This window comes from Priapulus caudatus, unplaced genomic scaffold, assembly GCF_000485595.1.
Source record: "Priapulus caudatus unplaced genomic scaffold, Priapulus_caudatus-5.0.1 Scaffold201, whole genome shotgun sequence".
In the NCBI taxonomy this organism is placed as follows: Eukaryota; Metazoa; Priapulida; class Priapulimorpha; order Priapulimorphida; family Priapulidae; genus Priapulus; species Priapulus caudatus.
The window spans coordinates 141545-160995 of NW_014577262.1; the positions used below are offsets into that span (position 1 = coordinate 141545).

Sequence of the window (19451 nt, forward strand, 5' to 3'; positions counted from 1 at the left end):
AGAGAGAGAGAGAGAGAGAGAGAGAGAGAGAGAGAGAGAGAGAGAGAGAGAGAGATAGCAGCGGGCATCTGCAAGTGAAAGACTCCCTCCGTCTTTGTTTCTCCCTTACTTCTTTCATAGCGCTATGCGATGCGTTCTGAAATATCTAGTACCGAACATCATCGCTAGAGCGGTCAGTCGCGAGTGCTTAGACATTGTGTGTTTTGCTTAGCTCAAGGGTATCACAATAGATGTGGGCTAAGCTGTAAATGGGCCAGCTACGACCCAATTCATCCCGATAATCATTTTACTTCGCCAGTAACTTGGCACGGTCACGCCCAGCTGTTATTGTCATGCACACAGCCGTGACACACGCTGACAGACGTCACGCACGTACGCACACATGCGCACTCACACACGCCGTGCATACGTTTACACGCGCACGATCTATCGTATATAGGCTAGACGGGTGGCTGGTGTTTTGCATTCATGATGTCACTTATAACCGATCATCCTTTACATGCACCAAACGTTTTTTGCACAGACGGGGAGAGGTAGTGAGTTATTTCAAGCAGGGTAATATCCTAACTCTCGATTATAAGGATAAAAGTTTTATAGTTTGTTTGATGTTTACTTGAATAAAAATGGCGATTACTTAATTCTGAATTTAATCGCCCATCGTTTGATGATCCTAATCGCTTCAATTCTACTTTAGGTATTGTCGCCATTCGTGCGTTAAACCTGTTGATCTAATTGCAAAATTAAAAGTATGAAGACAAAATATTCTGAAGCACTTCTATGAAGCAGTATTCCTTGGCTGTTGCGATCGCGTCAGGTTACACACTTAAAATAATTTGAGGTTCAATGACATAATTACATCGAATAAATGTGAATTGCTTTTGGTATCACTAGCGCAGTCACTTGGCAATATTTGGCCAACAGTAAACGATCGGTACTAAAATTGCGGTGAAAGTGTGCGGTAAGTTTTTGTGATTTTTTTGTGTTGGAATGTGCGCTTTTTTACCATGTGTAGCATAAAGAAAAAAATGATCTCGACATCTTGGATAAAAAATACATTATGATAAGGACTATAATAGATAATCGTGTTGCAGATGATGATGCAGATGATGACTGTTGTTGTTGTTATTATTATTATTATTGTTGGTGTTGTTGATGATGATTATGATGATGATGATGATGATGATGATGATGATGATGATGATGATGATGATGATGATGATGATGATAATTATTATTATTACTATTATTATTATGTTCATGGTAATATAACGATGATGTGTACGATGACGAAGACAATGGCGTGCCTGTCGTCGCGACAGTGAAACCGACGAACCTTCACGAAAAACTTAACACGCTGTTGTTTAAGGACGAAAAACATCGATAACTGAAAAGTCAAAAACCTTACAGATACAGTAAACACCCGCATAAAAGAACCCGTGAACATGTTTCAGGCTGAAGTGGTTCTTATATATATGGTACATAGTGAGAAATCAGCCTGAAGAGGTTCTTAAAAAGGTTCTTAATGTGGGGGGGGGGATATTGTGTACATTATCGTACTATACAATATTGTATAGTTTCAGAAAATATTCACACCATCCTTTCCCTCAATCCTCTGTATCGGCAAAATCAAGCCCCAACATTTACTGGAAAGTGAGGCAAAATACCCCCTGGAAAATCCAATCCTCCCGTGAGGAGGTATTAATATTATCTGGAACTACATGTTGGTTTCCAATGGTGAGCACACATACTTGAATTGCCCCAGTTTGCTCTAATTTTCGGCATTTTTTTATATAAGAACCTGTTTAATTTATCAGGTTGAAGAGGTTCTTACGAATATATTATATGATATATATGAATATACGCGAGGAAACTTAATTTTCTACCAATAAGAAATTCCGTGCACAAGCACGCGCTGACGACGGTAAAATCGTAGCCGCCTGATACTGGTTGCTGTAGGTTTCTTTATTCAGGGTATCACCTTGTTTGTCACGCGCGTATTCGCTCGACCAAGACCGAACTCAAAAACTTGCACAGTTAATGATTGCTGCGTGAGATGCCCGTGCTTTCAGGCTGAAGTGGTTCTTATATATATGGTACATAGTGAGAAATCAGCCTGAAGAGGTTCTTAAAGAGGTTCTTAATTGGGGGGGGGAATATTGTGTACATTATCGTACTATACAATATTGTATAGTTTCAGAATATATTCACACCATCCTCTCTCTCAATTCTCTGTATCGTCAAAATCAAACCCCAACATTTACTGGAAAGTGAGGTAAAATACCCCCTGGAAAATTTAATCCTCCTGTGAGGAGGTATTAATATTATTTGGAACTACATGTTGTTGGTTTCCAAATAGTGTAGCACACATACTTGAATTGCCCCAGTTTGCTCTAATTTTCGGCATTTTTTTATATAAGAACCTGTTTAATTTATCAGGTTGAAGAGGTTCTTACGAATATATTATATGATATATATGTATATACGTGAGGAAACTTAATTTTCTACTAATAAGAAATTCCGTGCACAAGCACGCGCTGACGACGGTAAAATCGTAGCCGCCTGATACTGGTTGCTGTAGGTTTCTTTATTCAGGGTATCACCTTGTTTGTCACGCGCGTATTCGCTCGACCAAGACCGAACTCAAATACTTACACAGTTAATGATTGTTGCGTGAGACGCCCGTGCTCGTGCACGGAATTTCTTATTGGTAGAAAGTAAATATTTTCTCCCACCTTCATTGCTCTTGTCCTCCGATCTTCTCGACTCGTTACGACTTGGCAATGTTTAAACAAAAAACGAAAACTCACTCTACACATCATCTGAAGGCCAGTGGAGTGAAAAAGTACAAATCTAAATATATATATAAAGCGATCAGTGTGGATCGACGAGAGAAAGTAGGTGGGATATCGGCGGAAAAAGCGTAGGTGAGCGGACAAAGCACCCGTTGTTTTCCACCCGTAAATAATCACAACAACTGGAGCAGTCCCCCGCTAGTGTTACACCGCGCTGAGGATTTGCGTCCATAGGTTTTTGGTTAAAAGCACAATTTCATGGCCAGGCTGTGTGCGCTTCGCCGCTGCGTAGTTCGCGTCCCCCCAGCGCTGCCCTAGAGCCATAGACGAGCGTGCAGCGACACTAATAGGTGAGAGAAAAGTGGCCCCATGCAGCAACAATGCCGTGTCCTTCTGTTCTCGTTTCTTTTGCATTCGGCGGCAAATTCGCGATATGAAAATAAAAGTATGAAATCTCCGACATTGCAGATTAAGGGGGCCCTTTCGCAAAAGCAGGTCACCGATTGTTGGCGCCTCTCATATAAGCGTGGCGGCGGAGAGCCCCGCAGTCAGTGCAAGCAATCGGGAACATAACATCTCTGTTTAGGACCGATCGTTAGCAGACCTCATAGGTAAGTCACTCCGCGCTGACATTGCTGTTCATCAGTAAGCGCCTTGCTAGTTATTTTTTCTCGCTACTAACTCGATCGTAATGGGACCGGCACAGGCAGACTTGTAAATATGCAATTCGAATAACCAGGACTAAATAATCAAAATCCAAATAGACTTGCCAGTTTGAATTTACCGCGTTTAGTGATAATATGGCATACAAAATGCATCGTGCAGCACCTCTTCCTGCAGCAGTTACTTTAGACAGAATTGAATCGTAACGCATAGGTTGTGCGTTGAAGTTGGAATCACGCACGTGCGAGCTTTGGGTCAACCAGTGGGTTGCACCGCGAAGTTACACTACACACAGCCCGTCTCTCTGCTATGAATAGGATTGTAAGATTTCTACTTTAGATAATCAAGAACAGCGTAGAAAGGATAATGTTAAATATTTGGAACCTTTCGCTCTAATTTAGTAGTTATAGCAATATTAAAACCTATCTATGAATAACGACTACAAAGCTGTGCTGTGATCGATTACGATGAATTGCACACGTGCCGCTGACTTCCGGACTAGTAGCTTTGAGGGTTGTCCGCTCACAGTCAAGAATTTCCCCGGGTTGCTGCTGTCGCCAACTTATGCCGAAAAATGCTATAAACAATTTATATAACTGTGAAAATCACTTTCTATTTTTCATAATTATTAGCGCTAGACCGCGAACGATGCCGCCACCTGGCGGACACCCGACGAAAACGCACACATGTGATTTACATTTCAGAAAAATGAAGATCGCAGCAGCAGTTGTGTTGGCGGTGGTGGTTGGTGTGGCAACGGCTGAAGGTTATGGCCGCAGCCAGCAGTTCCAGGCATCCGTACCAGTCCAAAGCAGCGGCGGCTACGGAAGCCAGAGCGTGAAAGTTACAGAAGCACCAGGCTACTTCACGACGTCCAGGTAAACACATAAGTAGCAGTACCGCCGTGTGTCCACTGCCTTCCACTGAGTTTATACAATATATTTTATATTATTTTTATGTAATTATTTATTTTTTGTTTTAATCGAATTTCCAAGTACTCATTCCAAAAAATATCGCTTACGTATCACGTGGTTCAACTAGGGCAATGAACTCTCTAAATGAACTTTTTAACCAAGTAATATTAGAAAATTTGCGGCATTTATTAGTAAAGGTATAATTATACGCCATAACAATGACCTGTTATTAATAATAATAATAATAATCATTTAAGTTGTGATAAATAATGAGATGTCTGATGCAATTCCAAGGTACGGTCCGTTCGTCAGCGGAGGTCTTCGCGGTCATGGAGACAGAAGCAGCTCCCTGGCCTTCCAGAGAAAAGGCCATGCCACCGGATCGCTGTTCTCGCGAGATAATGCGGACGCAACTGAAACCGCCAAGAAATCTCGCGGTTATGAATACAGATACAGGTACGCGGCGCATGCGCATTGCTTGCGTGTGAATCATCATTACCAATATATGCATATACTTAATATATATATGTATATATATATATATTTATATATACATAACTAAGTAACTAATTACACGCGATTACGAGAACAACGCGCGCGCGCACACAAAATCATACCCACGACGCACTCACACGCAAGCACGCGCGCACGCACGCACGCACACACACACGCGCTCCCACAAACCACACTTACGCACGAACGCTATACACGCATATATACATATATATATATATAAATATATATATATATATATATATATATATGTACCAGGTATTGCTACTGACGCTATCATGCCGCGCATTAGCGTATTATATGTAGTTTGAATCACCCAAGTAAGAATGCATTGTCGTGCCTACAGAGAGGGACACGAGTACACTCAGCCAAAGACCCTGTATCACTACGACATCGAGGAGCCCATCTGGGGATTCGCTGACGTCGACAACGTCTACAAAGGAAATGGAGGACAACAAGCACAGACAGGCTATGGACAGCAGCAGCCACAGCCACAGCCACAGCAGGGATACGGTCAGCAGCAGCAGCAGCAGCAGCAGCATCAGGGATACGGTCGCCAATAGGTGACTTTCCCAATGCTAACGACGACACTAGAATATGCATGAAAAGGAAACTGAACCTGAGATGTAACGACGAATTCTTCAAATGAAGAACGTCGAAAACTAATGAGAACGCCTCCTGGCATGAGCGAGATGTTGCGAACGTAGTTGTAATTATAGCATAGTATTTTTCTCTCATTGAAATGGCCTTGTACGTTGTCACAATTGCTTATACACCATCCCCATTACGCATATACACTACACTATGCATGTGCTAAGTCTGTGATGTTTGGTTTTGTAAGATAAACTTGTGTATTATAACTAATAAAGCATGACTGTAAATGCATATGTAGGACCGTGTATATCTTGTATATCCGTGTATGTAGGACCGTTGCCTGGTATATATTTGCCGTTATTTCACACAGAATGTAGAACAGTCACTGCAGCTGACTGAACTCTACATGAAAGCAGAGTAAACCAAATTAAATGAACAACATGAAAATATAACCCGTGGGGGTCACCAAGAGAATGTCAGTGGAATGGAACAAAAGTAGCTTGCGATATCGAACCCATTGCTTCTTACTATTCCCACTTATTGTAGATACTACGTTCACAAGTCAGACAATCAGCTTAGTTTTATTCGTGTGCATTTTCTCCACGAGCTAGCTATATGAACCTAGGAATCATAAGCCCAACGTATAACTTGTTATTAACAGTAACAACGAGTATGTAGCGCATGTATAGAAACAATAACGAGAAAAGATACGAAGTAATAACAACGTATTGGCTTAAAAGTCTATCATACACGTGTTACCCTCAAAATTGCAGTTATCAGCGAACATTTAAAATTAATATTTACCATGCAAAACTGTAGTGAAAGCCTCTCAAGTAATATGTAGAGGTTAGAAGCGATTGGCAGCGGTAGTCTTACAATAAGTTTGTTATTACAACGCTACTAGTGATACCATGCGTTATGCTAGCGCCAATTCTAAACTTAGGAGTAACATCTAATCTCACACTGGCCGAAATCCCAAGCTCTATCTTAACCACAGACACCATCACAAATGTAAGCATTACCCTAACGTAATCCTAAACCCTAAGCCTAACCCTAAATCTTACAGCTACTCTTAACCTTATATAACGTTGCCACTAGCGATAAAATTTATTCACATATTGATAGAATATTTACAAGTTGAAAACTATGCAAAACACTGTTAAAACCGTGTCATACTCTTCTCTATTATGCACTCTTGATTATATAAATATTTGCATTTATTCTACCTCTGAATGTTTCAAACTAGACAATTGAATTTTTTACCATTTTAGTTGGAATATATATGTTTTTTTTAGTAGCCAATTCATCATTAGTACAGCAGAGTCTGAAATCGAATAACAGAGCACTGGCCAAAGCTTTGGAGCAAGGGCGCAGAGACTTGCATCAGCTGAGGAACAGTTATACAGAACTTCAGCATGAAAATCAAGTGAGTATTATCACAGTTCTTCAGATACTCTGAACTGTAATACAAATCATACACTTGTACATGTTTGTAAGCATTGTAAATGTAGCTAATGAATTATATCTATTTCATTCAAATTTCTCTCTCAATCGATCTTACAGGAGCTTGTAATCAAGGTCACTACATTGGAGAGAATTGTTGGCATGGACTACGACGTGCTTGATGAGATTATTAATGAGCGTATATCCGTAAGTAAATCCCAGTAATTAAAGACAATTTTTGTCTCCTCATCTCATCATTGGAATCAGGAAAGGGTTTATGCCATTGCTTCAGCATGTTAATGTTCATACCAGAAAATAATTAAAAGTTGAGGAGTTACAATCAGCTATCTTAATACTATCAACAGGAGACATGTAGGCAGAAAAGTCAAGAATAACTCATCTCTCTCAGTTTGACTGAAAATAGACAGTTCCTACTTTACTATAGATTTGAGATTAGATAGGTCGGCGCAGCTATCAATGGGTGAAGCTGAATCTATCATGATATGTGCTGCGTGTGAATGTGTTGACCACGCTTCCTAGCTGACTGCCATACTGCATCCTTGCAGGTAATACAGCGCAATGCCAAGCTCGTGATTAGGAAGATTGGCTCCAGTCTCCTGACGGCCGCCGACGAGCTACAGGAGTTGGAACGTGTGTGTGTAAAGAACAGTCGAGACTCCACGTCCAGTACTACCAGCCGACAGCGCCCCTCCACGGCATCTAGTGAAGACAGTCGCTCACTGGGTGGTCGCCTGCCGAGCGATGGACCTCAGATGTAAGGCCACAATTAATAAAATATTTGTTTGCCCTCACCCGACCCAGGCTGAAAAGTTTGGGTAGGTAGGTAGGCTTTTTTTTGAGAGAGGGGGTCTTTTTACAAATTCAGCATGGTGTCTACATGCTCGGGTGTGCTTGTGTGGAGATACCTTTTATGTTGAATGTTTGTTTTGCTTGGTACATATAATGTATTGCCTACAGATTTATATAAAGATAATGTACAGTGATGCAATTTGTAAAAAAAAAAGAATGGGAAAGATCAATAAAATTTTTTGAGTCAGCCCCTTTTTGGCGGGTCGGTCGGTTAAGGGCAAACAAACAATATTTTTATTATGGCCTAAGCCGATCACGGCGGGTACTGACGGGGTTCAGTTCGAATTTCGCAATCAATGATCGCTTGCACCCGACCGATCATTGATTGATCGTAATAGGTTTATCACGTTGATTTGCCCTGTTATTAAGCATGGTGGTGATGGTTGCAGTTTTTTTTAACGATAGGTTGTTTGTTTTTATAATTGATTTTAACTAATGGGTTCATGCAATCAATCGAATAATAATTACGATTAATATTATGGAGACATCACTAATAGTGGGCATGTAGATTTCCTTGCAGCATATTCACAGTGTTGTCTGCTAGGATTGAACTGCCAAATTTCGATATTTTTATCAATTGAGGTATCTGCCTGGCTCGATTGTGAGGGAGCTCTGGCCAATCAGTGCTTTAATATGACAGTCTACAAACAATTCTTGACAAAAATGTACTGCTAAAATTTTGACCTACTCTAAACACAAACTGTGTTTGGTTGACCGACCTAGCAGTAGTATCTGTAAGGGTGTGGTTATCTTGTGCAGGGGGGGGGGGGGTTGATTCCAGCTGTGCATGTGTATATAACGTTATGTGATTCCTTCTTCCAGAAGCATTTATGGCCAAAATCACAAGCCGTGCCCGCTGCCTTCATATGTCACTGCTCGTAAAGTTAACCCCGTGCTAAGCAAGCATGATGCCGGAAGGAAGGGCGATGACGCGTCGGTAAGTCTCCAACATTCATGGCTGACATGCGAAAAGAATTTTCTATCTACCAAGTATGTTGTGCTATGTTTGGAATCAGCTTGTCACATTTTTATGATGCTCTGTAATGCTTATTACACAAAAAAGTTGACTTGTTTTTGGAGTGAAGCTGTATCAGCTGTGATAACTATATTTTTGCAACCCACTCCCCGCTGACAAACTGGTAAAGTAGTCTAGCTGCCATGATTCCTCATCTTTCTGTGTACAGTTGAATCAAATATCTGTTGATCTAAAAAACTGGTAAAGGGTTTTATTTATAGTAGACCATGTGGTTTTAAATAATGAAATCAAATATCGTTTTTAAACACTCCATCCTAATCACAATGGCTCTGTGTTTTTGTCTATTTATGAGTATTTAATTCTGAAAAAGCGATTCCATGTTATTTCCAAATAAGGTTTATAATATAAGTTCGTAACTTACACGTGTGGGTAAGGAAATGCGAGAAATTTTGCAATTCTGGACGGATAGCAGCTTTAAGCATATACAGCATAGACCTAATGCGCACTGTTTTCAGTCTGTTTGTATGCTTACAGACTTGTCGTCCGAAGCAACATGGTGATGGGTGCAAGGAGGAAGCCAGGCGAATATTCACATCTTCAGGACCAGTGCAGCGAACGCCAACTGTCAACACTGTGCATCAACGTGTTGCTGTCAAACCGTCGGATATCGCCGTGCCCGTAATCGTGTTTGAATCCACTGAGGACAGCTTCGCTACCGGAGAGCCTCTCCGAGGCGTGTCCTCGGGACGATTGCAAGCCGTCGTTGACGTCGACGAGACGTCGGACGGTCGCTCGGTGATGAAGCCGCCCGCCGCTGCACATGTCACGAATCCCGACGCCGATAGCACGCTAGCCAAGACAATGCTGCCACGCGATCCTGCTTCACCGTTGTCATCGGCTACGCTGCCTCCTGATCCTGCTTCACCGTTGTCATCGGCAATGCTGCCTCCTGATCCTGCTTTACTGTTGTCATCGGCAAAGCTGCCTCCTCCCGCGGGCTCGCCGTCGTCACCGGCAACTCCGTTGCTACCGGCAATGCTGCCTTCTCCTGCGGGCTCGCCGTCATTACTGGCAACACTGCCGTCGCCGCCACTCGGTGCCAGTGAGACGTTGTGCATGGCGGAGGACATGAATCTAACGGTGACCTTCGATCGCACCATCATCTACGACCCACTGAGCGACGAGCGAGTGGAGGCCCCGGTGGCACCACCTACAGGCCGTGATGTGAAAAAAAAGAGGCGCAGTAGGCGTAAGAAATCCAGGATTTCTTTGACTCCTGACATACATTCTCCATCGATGACCAGTCAGCCATTGGCAAGTGTAATTAAGCTTTGTTGTGCGTGCGTAAAAGGCATTGTAGGCACATACATGGCGACTCTTGGAAATTGATTGTATGACCTTAGCTTCCCACTGGGTGATTGCATGTATGCATTCTCCAAACTTATGGACAATTATTGTCTTCTGTTTGTCCAATTGTTCACTATGTTGTTTTGTGCCATCTTGCTTCAAATTAGCAAATATGTGCTTTATTCATGTGCCTATTAAACTCATTACGAAGTGTTAGCACTCACCAGATGACAAAACAGTATATTCAATCTATTAGGACATGTTGGAAGTATGCTTGGAATAAATCTCTCAATAAAAATCGTTCTAGCCTATTCTATTCATCAAGAAGTAAAGTAGAAGTAAAGCCTCTCGGTAAAGAGTGTCATGCTCTGTGCTACAACTCACTGCTGAACCTGCCTATGGTGCGGACCTACACACCTTAACAGGCTGTCGATTCCACCTTTACAGCCTTGCGACGACGAGGTCGCGGAGACGTCCCATCCGACCCGGCTCCGGAGACGTCGCACAGCAATTAACTACAAGGAGCCATCAACGATGATGTAAGCACCTCTCCCTGCGTGTGTCACGCCTCGTACTTAGAGAGGAGTTCGCTATACAGTTAAACCTCGATTATCGGAACGAGACGGGCGGGGAGTATTTCATCCTGTCATCGTTCAAGCAAGTAAAATTTCATGCTGTTTTTATCTGCAGAAAGATGAGGCAAGGCGATGCACACACAGACACATTTAGCTTGCAGCTTTATAATCCTGCCAGCAAAAGGTATGATGGAAAAGTACTCTTATATGAAACAGCATAGCTAATCTTTTCATTCGTGATTTTTTTGCTCTATGTGAACCCTTATAGAGCTCAGGGTCTGTTGTCAGAAACATTGTAAAGGTAATGTTACGACTAATATTGCAATATGCATTTGGCTGCAGATTGGAAGGTAATTGACAACAAAACTCAAAATTTATTTATTGTGTAAAACTGCAAGCCATGCGGATAAATATTGGTAATCGTGTATAATGCAGTAACTTACTATTATGAAAAAATGGCATGATCACAACAATACGTGGTCTTTTAAGATGCTAGCATCATGACTCATTGAAACATCAAAAACGAGGACAATCGCCACGTGTAAATGTGTTATTTTTATACACAATTAGGAGACAGGTGGTATTTCTTCCATGTTTATCATGAAAAATACAGGTTTTAGTAGTCAGTATCCAATATTATATCAATATATTTTTGTGTAATGTTATCCTTTTCATCATTATTTGAGAGTTAAATGGGAGTATAATGTATCGTAGACTCGGAAAATATCTACTGTGTTTCTCTGCTTTGCAGACGCAGCAAGAAGTCTATGGCCAGTCAACCAAAGTGAGAACTCGGCATCGTGTCATCGTCGTCACCGCCCTGTTCTTTGCTTTCTTCTGTTTTGAATCAACCTCGGCACCTACCTACACATCGCTGCCTGTGCGTATACGTGTGACCCAGTCCTACTAGCCAGATATGTATTCTCGTGATGTGACCATTTTACCTGCGTGTACAACATATTTTACACCGTTATTCACCGTTACACCTATACAGCACAAGTTAGATGGCTAACTAGAGCATTAGCATAGCACAATATACTCAAACCTGTGTTAGCGGAACTCCTGATAGAACATATTAGAGTTCAGTCTGAATAGTGCTTTTGGGCTAACTGGTGTTTGAGACATCAACTTTATATCTATGCAGCTAGTAAGTTTCCAAGAAGATGCACTACCATGTCGCGATATCTTGTGCAGTGGTCAACAACAAGTATCACAACATGACATAACGGCTGACACCTGCCTAGTATAAAGGACACTTGGTGTGTTTTCTTTGAACCCACCTCTATAATGGACACGTGTCTATAAAAGAAACACCAGGGGTTCTCGAACGCAAATATAGAGGAGACGTAGCTGTTTTTTATGGTGTATTATTTCAGTTGTTGTAGTTGTAGTTAGTGTGTGCGTGGGTGTGTGTTTGAGCGCGCGTGTATATATATAATAACCATATATATATTTATATATATACGCGTGCACGTGCACACACACACGCGTACACACGCACGCACACACACACACACACACATGCACACTAACTACAACAGAAATAATACACCATAAAAGACAGCTACGTCTCCTCTATATTTAATTGTTTATAATGTGCTATTATTCGTAGCTTAAGTGCAATTTTATTTGGTTCTATTCTAGTATGTGTTTCTTCTTAGTTTATGCAGCCAACTTCACTTCTGACCTGTCTGAAAGCTTTGGTAGCTTGCAAATACATGTATTCTATATAATTTATCACTATACACTGATATATGTAGTAACAGAGCACGTATGACGTATATCATATGATCAGAAGTAGATAATAGGAAATCCCTATTATCTACTTCTGATATGATATACGTGCTCTTTAGTAATATGGAGTAGCGAAATTGGGATTTATATTCTTTATTTTATTTTCCGAGTTGATCAAAGTACCCGTGTCAACTGTTCTTTGCTGGCACGTGTACTCGCGTACATACAAGTATATATACATGCACTGATTACTGTTTAGGCCTATATAATAATAATTGAATATATATGTAATCTAAAACTTAACGTAGTGAGACATCTGTGTATAATGTAATTTTGTGCGTCACATTTACAGGTTGCGCGTACATGTTTTTGTTAAAACTGCTTGTATTTGAAATAAGTGCATCATAATAAAATGTAAAAAATACTGTAAAACTTGAACTTGTTCCGAGAGATGGCGCATAAGCACACGCAAGATGGACGCACCCACCAATTCATTTCACTCAGTGCACATTTAGTGTAGTACTTGAGACTTAGTTGACGTTTGCAATTGAATTTATAGTATACCAAGTTGGAAGCTTTAAATATAATACATAGTGATACAGAACCTGCGCCGACATTCATCTGAGATGTCGTTACCATGCAGTTTACACGTTCCGTGGCGGTTAGTGGCACTGTCACGTTCTTCACGATTGCTCACCCCGTCTACACAAACACGGTTAAGAACTTGCTTGAACTATAGATACTGTGTCAATTCTGTTATTCCGTGCCAATCGACAATATTGCTACATGAAACTAGGTGTAGTCTAATTCTGATGCGAGAATTTGGCATGCAATATAGGGCCAGATCATCAATATTAATTGACCAGCCACAGAGTTGTGAACTCATGTACCAGCAGAAGTCACTGCATGTCAGTGCTGTCCAACAAGCTGGCCACTCTAAGTGGCAAAATATACGACATATAAAGGCCACAAAGGACCAGCAGAGGTCGAAAATAACAAGCAAGCTTGTAATGAAGATAAAGTCAGCAGTTCAGGGTAAAAAAGCACTCTTTTTTTTCACTCTGTAATAAACATACAGTATGAACCACGTTATCTCTTCGTTTGGATGTAAATAAATGTTTTTTTTATATAAAAATACTACTGTGTAGTTGTTTGTTTCTTTTTTTTTCAGTCTCAAAATAAGAAAGTACATGGTTAATTTGTCACTGTCTCAGAGAGATGTGTGCCTGTGAGTCTGTGACATCACATCACATCTGTCAGCATATAGTTTATCATTGACTATCATTCATAGTTTCAACAGACAATGTATGAATGCAATTGTCACCACATCATTGCAGATTAATACAAGGCAAGAGCTGAATTCAGCTGGTATTATTGTCAAGTTAAATTTAAATATGAATGAAAGTGTCAACAGTTTCTAGTTCTACACTCTGTTGTATAACTTTTATTATCAATTGTATTTTATTATGCGTCAGTGGGTTGATCTAGCCAGCACCAGCTGCAGCGGATACATAAGCTGGGTTTACACTGACGATTTTGAGTTGCCAAATTGTACGAACTTGGCAGTTTGGCAACTTACAATCACCAGTGTAAATGCAAAAGTTGCACGTCCAGCCGATCGATAGCAGCGAGTCAGAAGATTAGAACATGTTCTAATTTCCCTAACTCGGAGCAGGCGATTTGGACGTATTTTTGGCCAAGTGGCCAATCAGACAACTGCAATCAGGGGTGTGTCCCTCCACCCTAGGAGGAGAGCACGTTTTTGTGTTAGGCGCCACGCTGGCGGCATGTAATACATGCAAAAATGGGTATCCGCGTCGCCCCGCGCGCACGCTACGGGTCAAATGTTGAAACGTTTGCCGCCTCGCGGTCGATAACGTAAGAGCTTTGAATATATATATATAGAGAGGTTGGTAGAAAGAAGAAAAACAACTAACTTGACCGCATATAATCGTCAGTGTAAACCCAGCTGAAGGCGCTGCTGCATGCACGGTGTATATGTAGCGCTCGCTGTACATACTTACTGGTGTACATTTCAATTTATCAGGCCACGGGAGCAATTTTCTCTTGGGCGATCGCTCCCGTTATTGTTCTTACCAGAGCGATTTTAGAGCTTATCAGAGCGAAATTGCTCGTCGTTCCCGTGTATTTTTCCCCCTGCAGCAGTTAGAGGTAAACCTCTGTCTCTGGATATAGATGTTTTTCTAGCACTTGGCCCATGCTCTCAGCTAACTAACTGTATGGATATGATCAGATGTTGAAGTCTCAACCACTAGTTAGTCCTCTAGCATTAGACCATGTAAGCTGACCTCTGGCTGTCAACTGAGAGTGGCCAGTTGAGCGTCGTATCTTGCATCTTCCTTACTGGTTCTTTTATGTCCCCTTTACGGTCCTACCATGTTTACGATACCAGCCTACTGGTACCCATCCCCAATGGTGAGGACTAGATTTTCAAACGTGGAGAAAATTCATTGCCCTGATGGGGGTTTGAAGTTGCAGCATTTTGCGGGAAAGGTAGACACGCGGACAACTGGACCACTGTGGCCTTTCAAATTATAATTACCTCTGCTGTATATATATTTATTTATGTAGTTTTTCATCATGGCAACAAATCCAAGGATTTGTTCACAATTTACTGATGTAAAATCTATGACCTATTAAAATACGGATTAAGGAAAGCTGAATTATAAATCGGAAAATGTTCAATATTTCAATTCATACCCACGATATTTTGCCTCATTTATGTTTATGTTATATAAGGCCATGATAAAAATATTGTTTGTTTGCCCTCACCCGACTGACCTGCCAAAAAGAGGCAGACTCAAAATTTTTATTGATCTTTCCCATTCTTTTTAGCTCAGCTGACGAAGTCGAATGTAGAATCGCATGATTGTCCGTCCGTGCGTCCGTCAACAGTTGGGCACAAATCTTAACCGCTCGACGTACGGTCTTGATATTCGGGACGTCGAGGGGGGGGGATTGCGAAAAGGACTTGGGATGTCGAAATTGGGGGTCAAGGGTCAAAGGTTGAGATTGTCAATGGAGGGGGAATATTTCCCCCTTAACTTAAGGTATGGGAGGAAATACGGAATTGGGGGTAAAAATCTCAACGGCTCGACCTACACTCTTAATATAGTGTGATGGGGAGGAAATCCATCACCAGTGCGAAATTGGAGGTCACATGTCAAAGGGCAGTAGGGGAAAGGTCAGATATCAGACATTTTCTGAGGACATGGTCTAACGGACCGAGTGCAAAACCTACCATTTTTATCACTTTATTGAAAGGACCATGAAATCTACTTTCTGCTGACGTGCGAAGAGCAAGTGTCTGATAACGTTTTGACCCTCAAGAGGAGGGTTAAACATGGATTTGTTGATTGTTAACAAAGGACTGTACTGCTTTTGCTATTAGAGCCCCCTTCACCCGCCCCTCGATTTTATATATAACATATTATATGTACCAAGCAAAACAAACATTCACCATAAAAGGTATCTCCACACGATCACACCCGAGCATGTAGACACCATGCTGAAATTGTAAAAATACCCCTCTCAAAAAAAAACCTACCTACTTACCCAAACTTTTCAGCCTGGGTTTGGTGAGGGTAAACAAAGATTTTTTTAATTGCGGCCTAATGGTATATAATGTTATAGGCATGTTAATGAACATTATAAAATCACTGTAGATGTGTAATAATGCATATTTACTGCTGTCTATTAGTATAGTAATCATTGTATCATCTTCTCTTCACAATAGAGGGAGGGAGTTCAGATCCAGGCACAAATCTACAACTTGCTCATATTATCGAACAGTGCAAGAAAAACGACATCCCTAACTCAACGTGGTCTGATGCATTGAAGAAATCGGTAAGCGAAATCTTACTTTTGTAGCAGCTAATAAAGAAACTGGAAATTAAACTGTAGTTAAAACATTTCCACCAAATTTGTGGCAGCCTAACTCAGAATTTATGGCCTGCATATTTAGTTGTGTGTGAATAGTACAGTGATGAATAAAGATATGCATACCTAAACTAAACTTGTGTATTGGTTTTTGTGCTAAACAATGACTGGAGAAGCAAGCACATTGCAACCAGAACAAATGAAGTAAATGCTGATTTCTATAGTAATATGCTTCTATGGCACTATAGCACTATAGGAGTATTAAACACGTTTATCATGTGTTATGAGCATATACTATCAAATTTTCCCCATGTGTCACCTGATGTTGTTATTTTCTGTTTTATTGCTTATGAGAGCATAGCTGAATTAATCTGCTCATGTTTTTTCAGACACAGAAGGGTAACGCCACGACCGCTATAGTGCTGGCTGGACGCCATACAAGTGGCGCATTTTTTGTGCTCGAAGGTGAAGTGGAAAATTCGAAAGCGATGAGAGAAAAGTTCAAGGGCATTGCAAGGAAGCAAGGGTATGTGCACAACGGAATAAGCATTTGAATTTCTGCAGGGTGGAGGAACCATATCACATGGCAGGGAGGGTAATATTACCACTGAGGTGCGTGTCTTGCGCGAGTATAACGTGCTAATTGTATAATGTAATGCAGGTATTTATAAACAACCCATTTTAGTCAGCCACACTTTGCATTTGTAAGTGTTCAACTGCAGCGGTAGCAACGAAAGCAGCCTCACTTCCAGTTTGAGTCATTCGTAATAAATACACTTATTGTGCTTGATTACCATTGTAGTTGATCGTAAGGACAGTAATACGCGACTCCTTCCTGGTTACCGGCTCTAACTTTAGATGCTGCTCTACTCGTGAAACTTTATTTGTAATCTCTTTGCAACTCTCTTGTGTGTATGCAGTGTCATGGCTGTCGAGACAAGCCACATCAAGATGGCGTTTGAGCACAAGGGCGTTATACTAGTTGATTCCAGCTCCATGGCTCTGGATGACGCTGAAAACGTAGCGATTGAGGTGGGAGCCGAGGATGTCTCTGAAATACCAAATATGGAATCGGAAACCGAGGGCACCACTGTCTTTCAGGTACGAGTTTGTCTGTCTCTACCAAGTGGATTCGGTCAGGATGCATGCCTCGATACATACTTGATGGTTTCATTCTATATTGAATTTTTCTAGTTCTGTTCCAAATTCTTTTTTTTTCAGTTTGTCTGCACCTCTGTACCTTGTACCTGTGGCTTTGGACTAATTGTTTCTGTGTGCAGTTTGTCTGTGCCTCGCTACCAAGTGCAGTTTTCTACACAGTTTGTGCGTGTCTCTGTATCAAATGCCTTCTTTTTGTTTCTAGTTCGTCTGCGATGCTAACGACTTCTTTGGGGTGCGTAAAGAGATGGCCCAGCGCGCGCTGGCCATCCAATCAGCGCAGCTTCAGTATGTCCCGTTGAACAAGGTGCCAGTAAGCGATGATGATATGGCTCGGCTCGCCAAGTTTGTACATAAACTAGAGGAAATGGAGGAGTACATGAGCATCACGGACAACATTGAGTGACGTGCCATGGCTTCCTCAGCACATGGTTGAGCCTTCTCCAGCAACACGTCACCGACTGTTACTGGCACGTTTACTCTTGTTCTTGGCGTGTGTTCAGTTACGTATACTAGATTCTTCGTAAAGAAGCACATTTGGTATGGGAAAAAATTATCTCTGTTTTTATCTATCAGTTGTTGACCTATTTATGTAGATTAGCAACTTAGATTCTATCTCTCTAAGAGATGATGATGAAAATTGATTTTTTATTATTTTCTGTAACTTTGCTAAAGTGAACTGCTGCTATTGAGTGGTAGTTTATGACCTAGCTGTTAAAAATTATACCTGAGCTAAGTTTCAGATATTCATTGTGATGATTTCAAGTACAAGAAACATGCAAATTATAATAAATTATGATCTCATTGACTGATAATAGTTATTAGTAGTGATGCCTCTATGGTATACTCCACGACAATTTAATAAAAATGGGATTTCATCTTACTATAAATTGGGGAATTTCTGTCTGTGTGTGTCCGGCTATATGTTTCCGCACCGCTCAACGGATCCTCTCCAAACTTGGTCGGAACATTCTACAGATCATGACACGTTGCATGAGCTATTTTTTTCTTCTTCAGTTTCATTTTTTTCACATTCCACGTTCAAAAACATTAAAAAAGTGGGAAGTTTTTGCACCGAGCGCGGAGCAACGTCACAACACGAAAACACAATGGCAATGTAAAAAACAATGTATAACCAAAGGCGCTCCATCTAAGATTTTCTAAGTCGCTCCATCTAATCTAACCAGAGAAATGTTATACATTGTTTTTACATTGTTTCTTAAATGGAGCGCATTTCGTTATAACATAAGACACAACTAAACGTTCCATCATGAACAATGTGATCTACACAGAAGTTCTGACCACCTAACGGGCATGGACTAGTCCTTATAAAGGATGATATTTTGTGTTGATACTTGTGATTTACATAATTAGTTACTGTATTATTCCAAATGATTCATCATCGTCGTCACTAATGCTATATAGGAACAAGAGCACATGAAGTGCCTTCGTAAATTATGTGCTCATGATATAATAATAAGAGAAATCCAGTTGCACATGCTCGTATACATGCATGTGATTTAGTATTTCATGTAGAACTGCCGATAGATGGCGCTGTGGGGAAATTTTTCGGCTGATCGTCAATGCATATCCTAGGAATTCACAGCCGAGCCTGCTCGCGGATTACGGCGCTCCGAAATAAGCCGGTGAATTTACAATGTTCATCTCGTAGTCAGTAGATTTCATTTCAAATATCAGTTTTCGTCTTAACAGGTGTCATATGTCTACACTTTCATCAAGTCACTTTCATCAAGTCACTTTCATCAAGTCACTTTCATCAGAGTCCGACACGCTTACAGGTCTCACGTGCCTACAATTTCGTCTCAGCTATAGTGTCTCACACCTCTACACACCGCCTCTGTTTTTGCCTTTTTGGGGTCTTAACTCCATAAATCTGTTCTCACTACTTCGGTAATCATCGAGTGATGGAGAGAGCGAGAGAAAGCAAGTGAGCGAGGAAAGGAGGGGAGAG

The 19451-nt window shown here is 41.1% G+C and overlaps 3 protein-coding genes across 3 annotated transcripts in view; all 3 read left to right on the top strand.

Annotated features, from left to right (window-relative positions):
- LOC106807216 (uncharacterized protein PB18E9.04c-like) overlaps positions 1–12142 on the top strand; it is a gene marked incomplete at its 5' end in the record, with an annotated part of 12889 nt that extends 747 nt beyond the window's left edge. The window contains 8 exon segments of the mRNA XM_014809501.1: positions 6772–6902; positions 7040–7126; positions 7486–7694; positions 8612–8726; positions 9300–10079; positions 10560–10651; positions 10803–10871; positions 11439–12142. Of these exon segments, the coding sequence (XP_014664987.1) occupies positions 6772–6902; positions 7040–7126; positions 7486–7694; positions 8612–8726; positions 9300–10079; positions 10560–10651; positions 10803–10871; positions 11439–11475 (1520 nt within the window). The 3' untranslated portion in view covers positions 11476–12142.
- On the top strand, positions 3330–5769 carry LOC106807218 (RNA-binding protein FUS-like). Its single transcript, XM_014809503.1, has 4 exons — positions 3330–3403; positions 4160–4333; positions 4664–4825; positions 5229–5769. The coding sequence occupies exons 2-4, from the start codon at positions 4164–4166 to the stop codon at positions 5443–5445; spliced, it is 549 nt and encodes a 182-aa protein (XP_014664989.1). The 5' UTR covers positions 3330–3403; positions 4160–4163; the 3' UTR covers positions 5446–5769.
- Positions 12142–18369, top strand: LOC106807217 (translational activator of cytochrome c oxidase 1-like). The gene is made up of 5 exons (XM_014809502.1): positions 12142–13456; positions 16179–16288; positions 16711–16847; positions 17242–17422; positions 17685–18369. Exons 1-5 carry the CDS (start codon positions 13048–13050, stop codon positions 17883–17885), a joined length of 1038 nt encoding a protein of 345 aa, XP_014664988.1. The 5' UTR covers positions 12142–13047; the 3' UTR covers positions 17886–18369.
- The last annotated feature ends 1082 nt before the right edge of the window (positions 18370–19451 follow it).

Coding starts and splice junctions, on each gene's coding strand:
- LOC106807218 (XM_014809503.1), top strand. CDS start 4,164: ATGAAGATCGCAGCAGCAGTTGTGTTGGCGGTGGTGGTTGGTGTGGCA. Junction 4,334..4,663: donor GGCTACTTCACGACGTCCAG/GTAAACACATAA, acceptor TGCAATTCCAAG/GTACGGTCCGTTCGTCAGCG. Junction 4,826..5,228: donor GGTTATGAATACAGATACAG/GTACGCGGCGCA, acceptor TCGTGCCTACAG/AGAGGGACACGAGTACACTC.
- LOC106807217 (XM_014809502.1), top strand. CDS start 13,048: ATGTCGTTACCATGCAGTTTACACGTTCCGTGGCGGTTAGTGGCACTG. Junction 16,289..16,710: donor CTGATGCATTGAAGAAATCG/GTAAGCGAAATC, acceptor ATGTTTTTTCAG/ACACAGAAGGGTAACGCCAC. Junction 17,423..17,684: donor AGGGCACCACTGTCTTTCAG/GTACGAGTTTGT, acceptor TTTTGTTTCTAG/TTCGTCTGCGATGCTAACGA.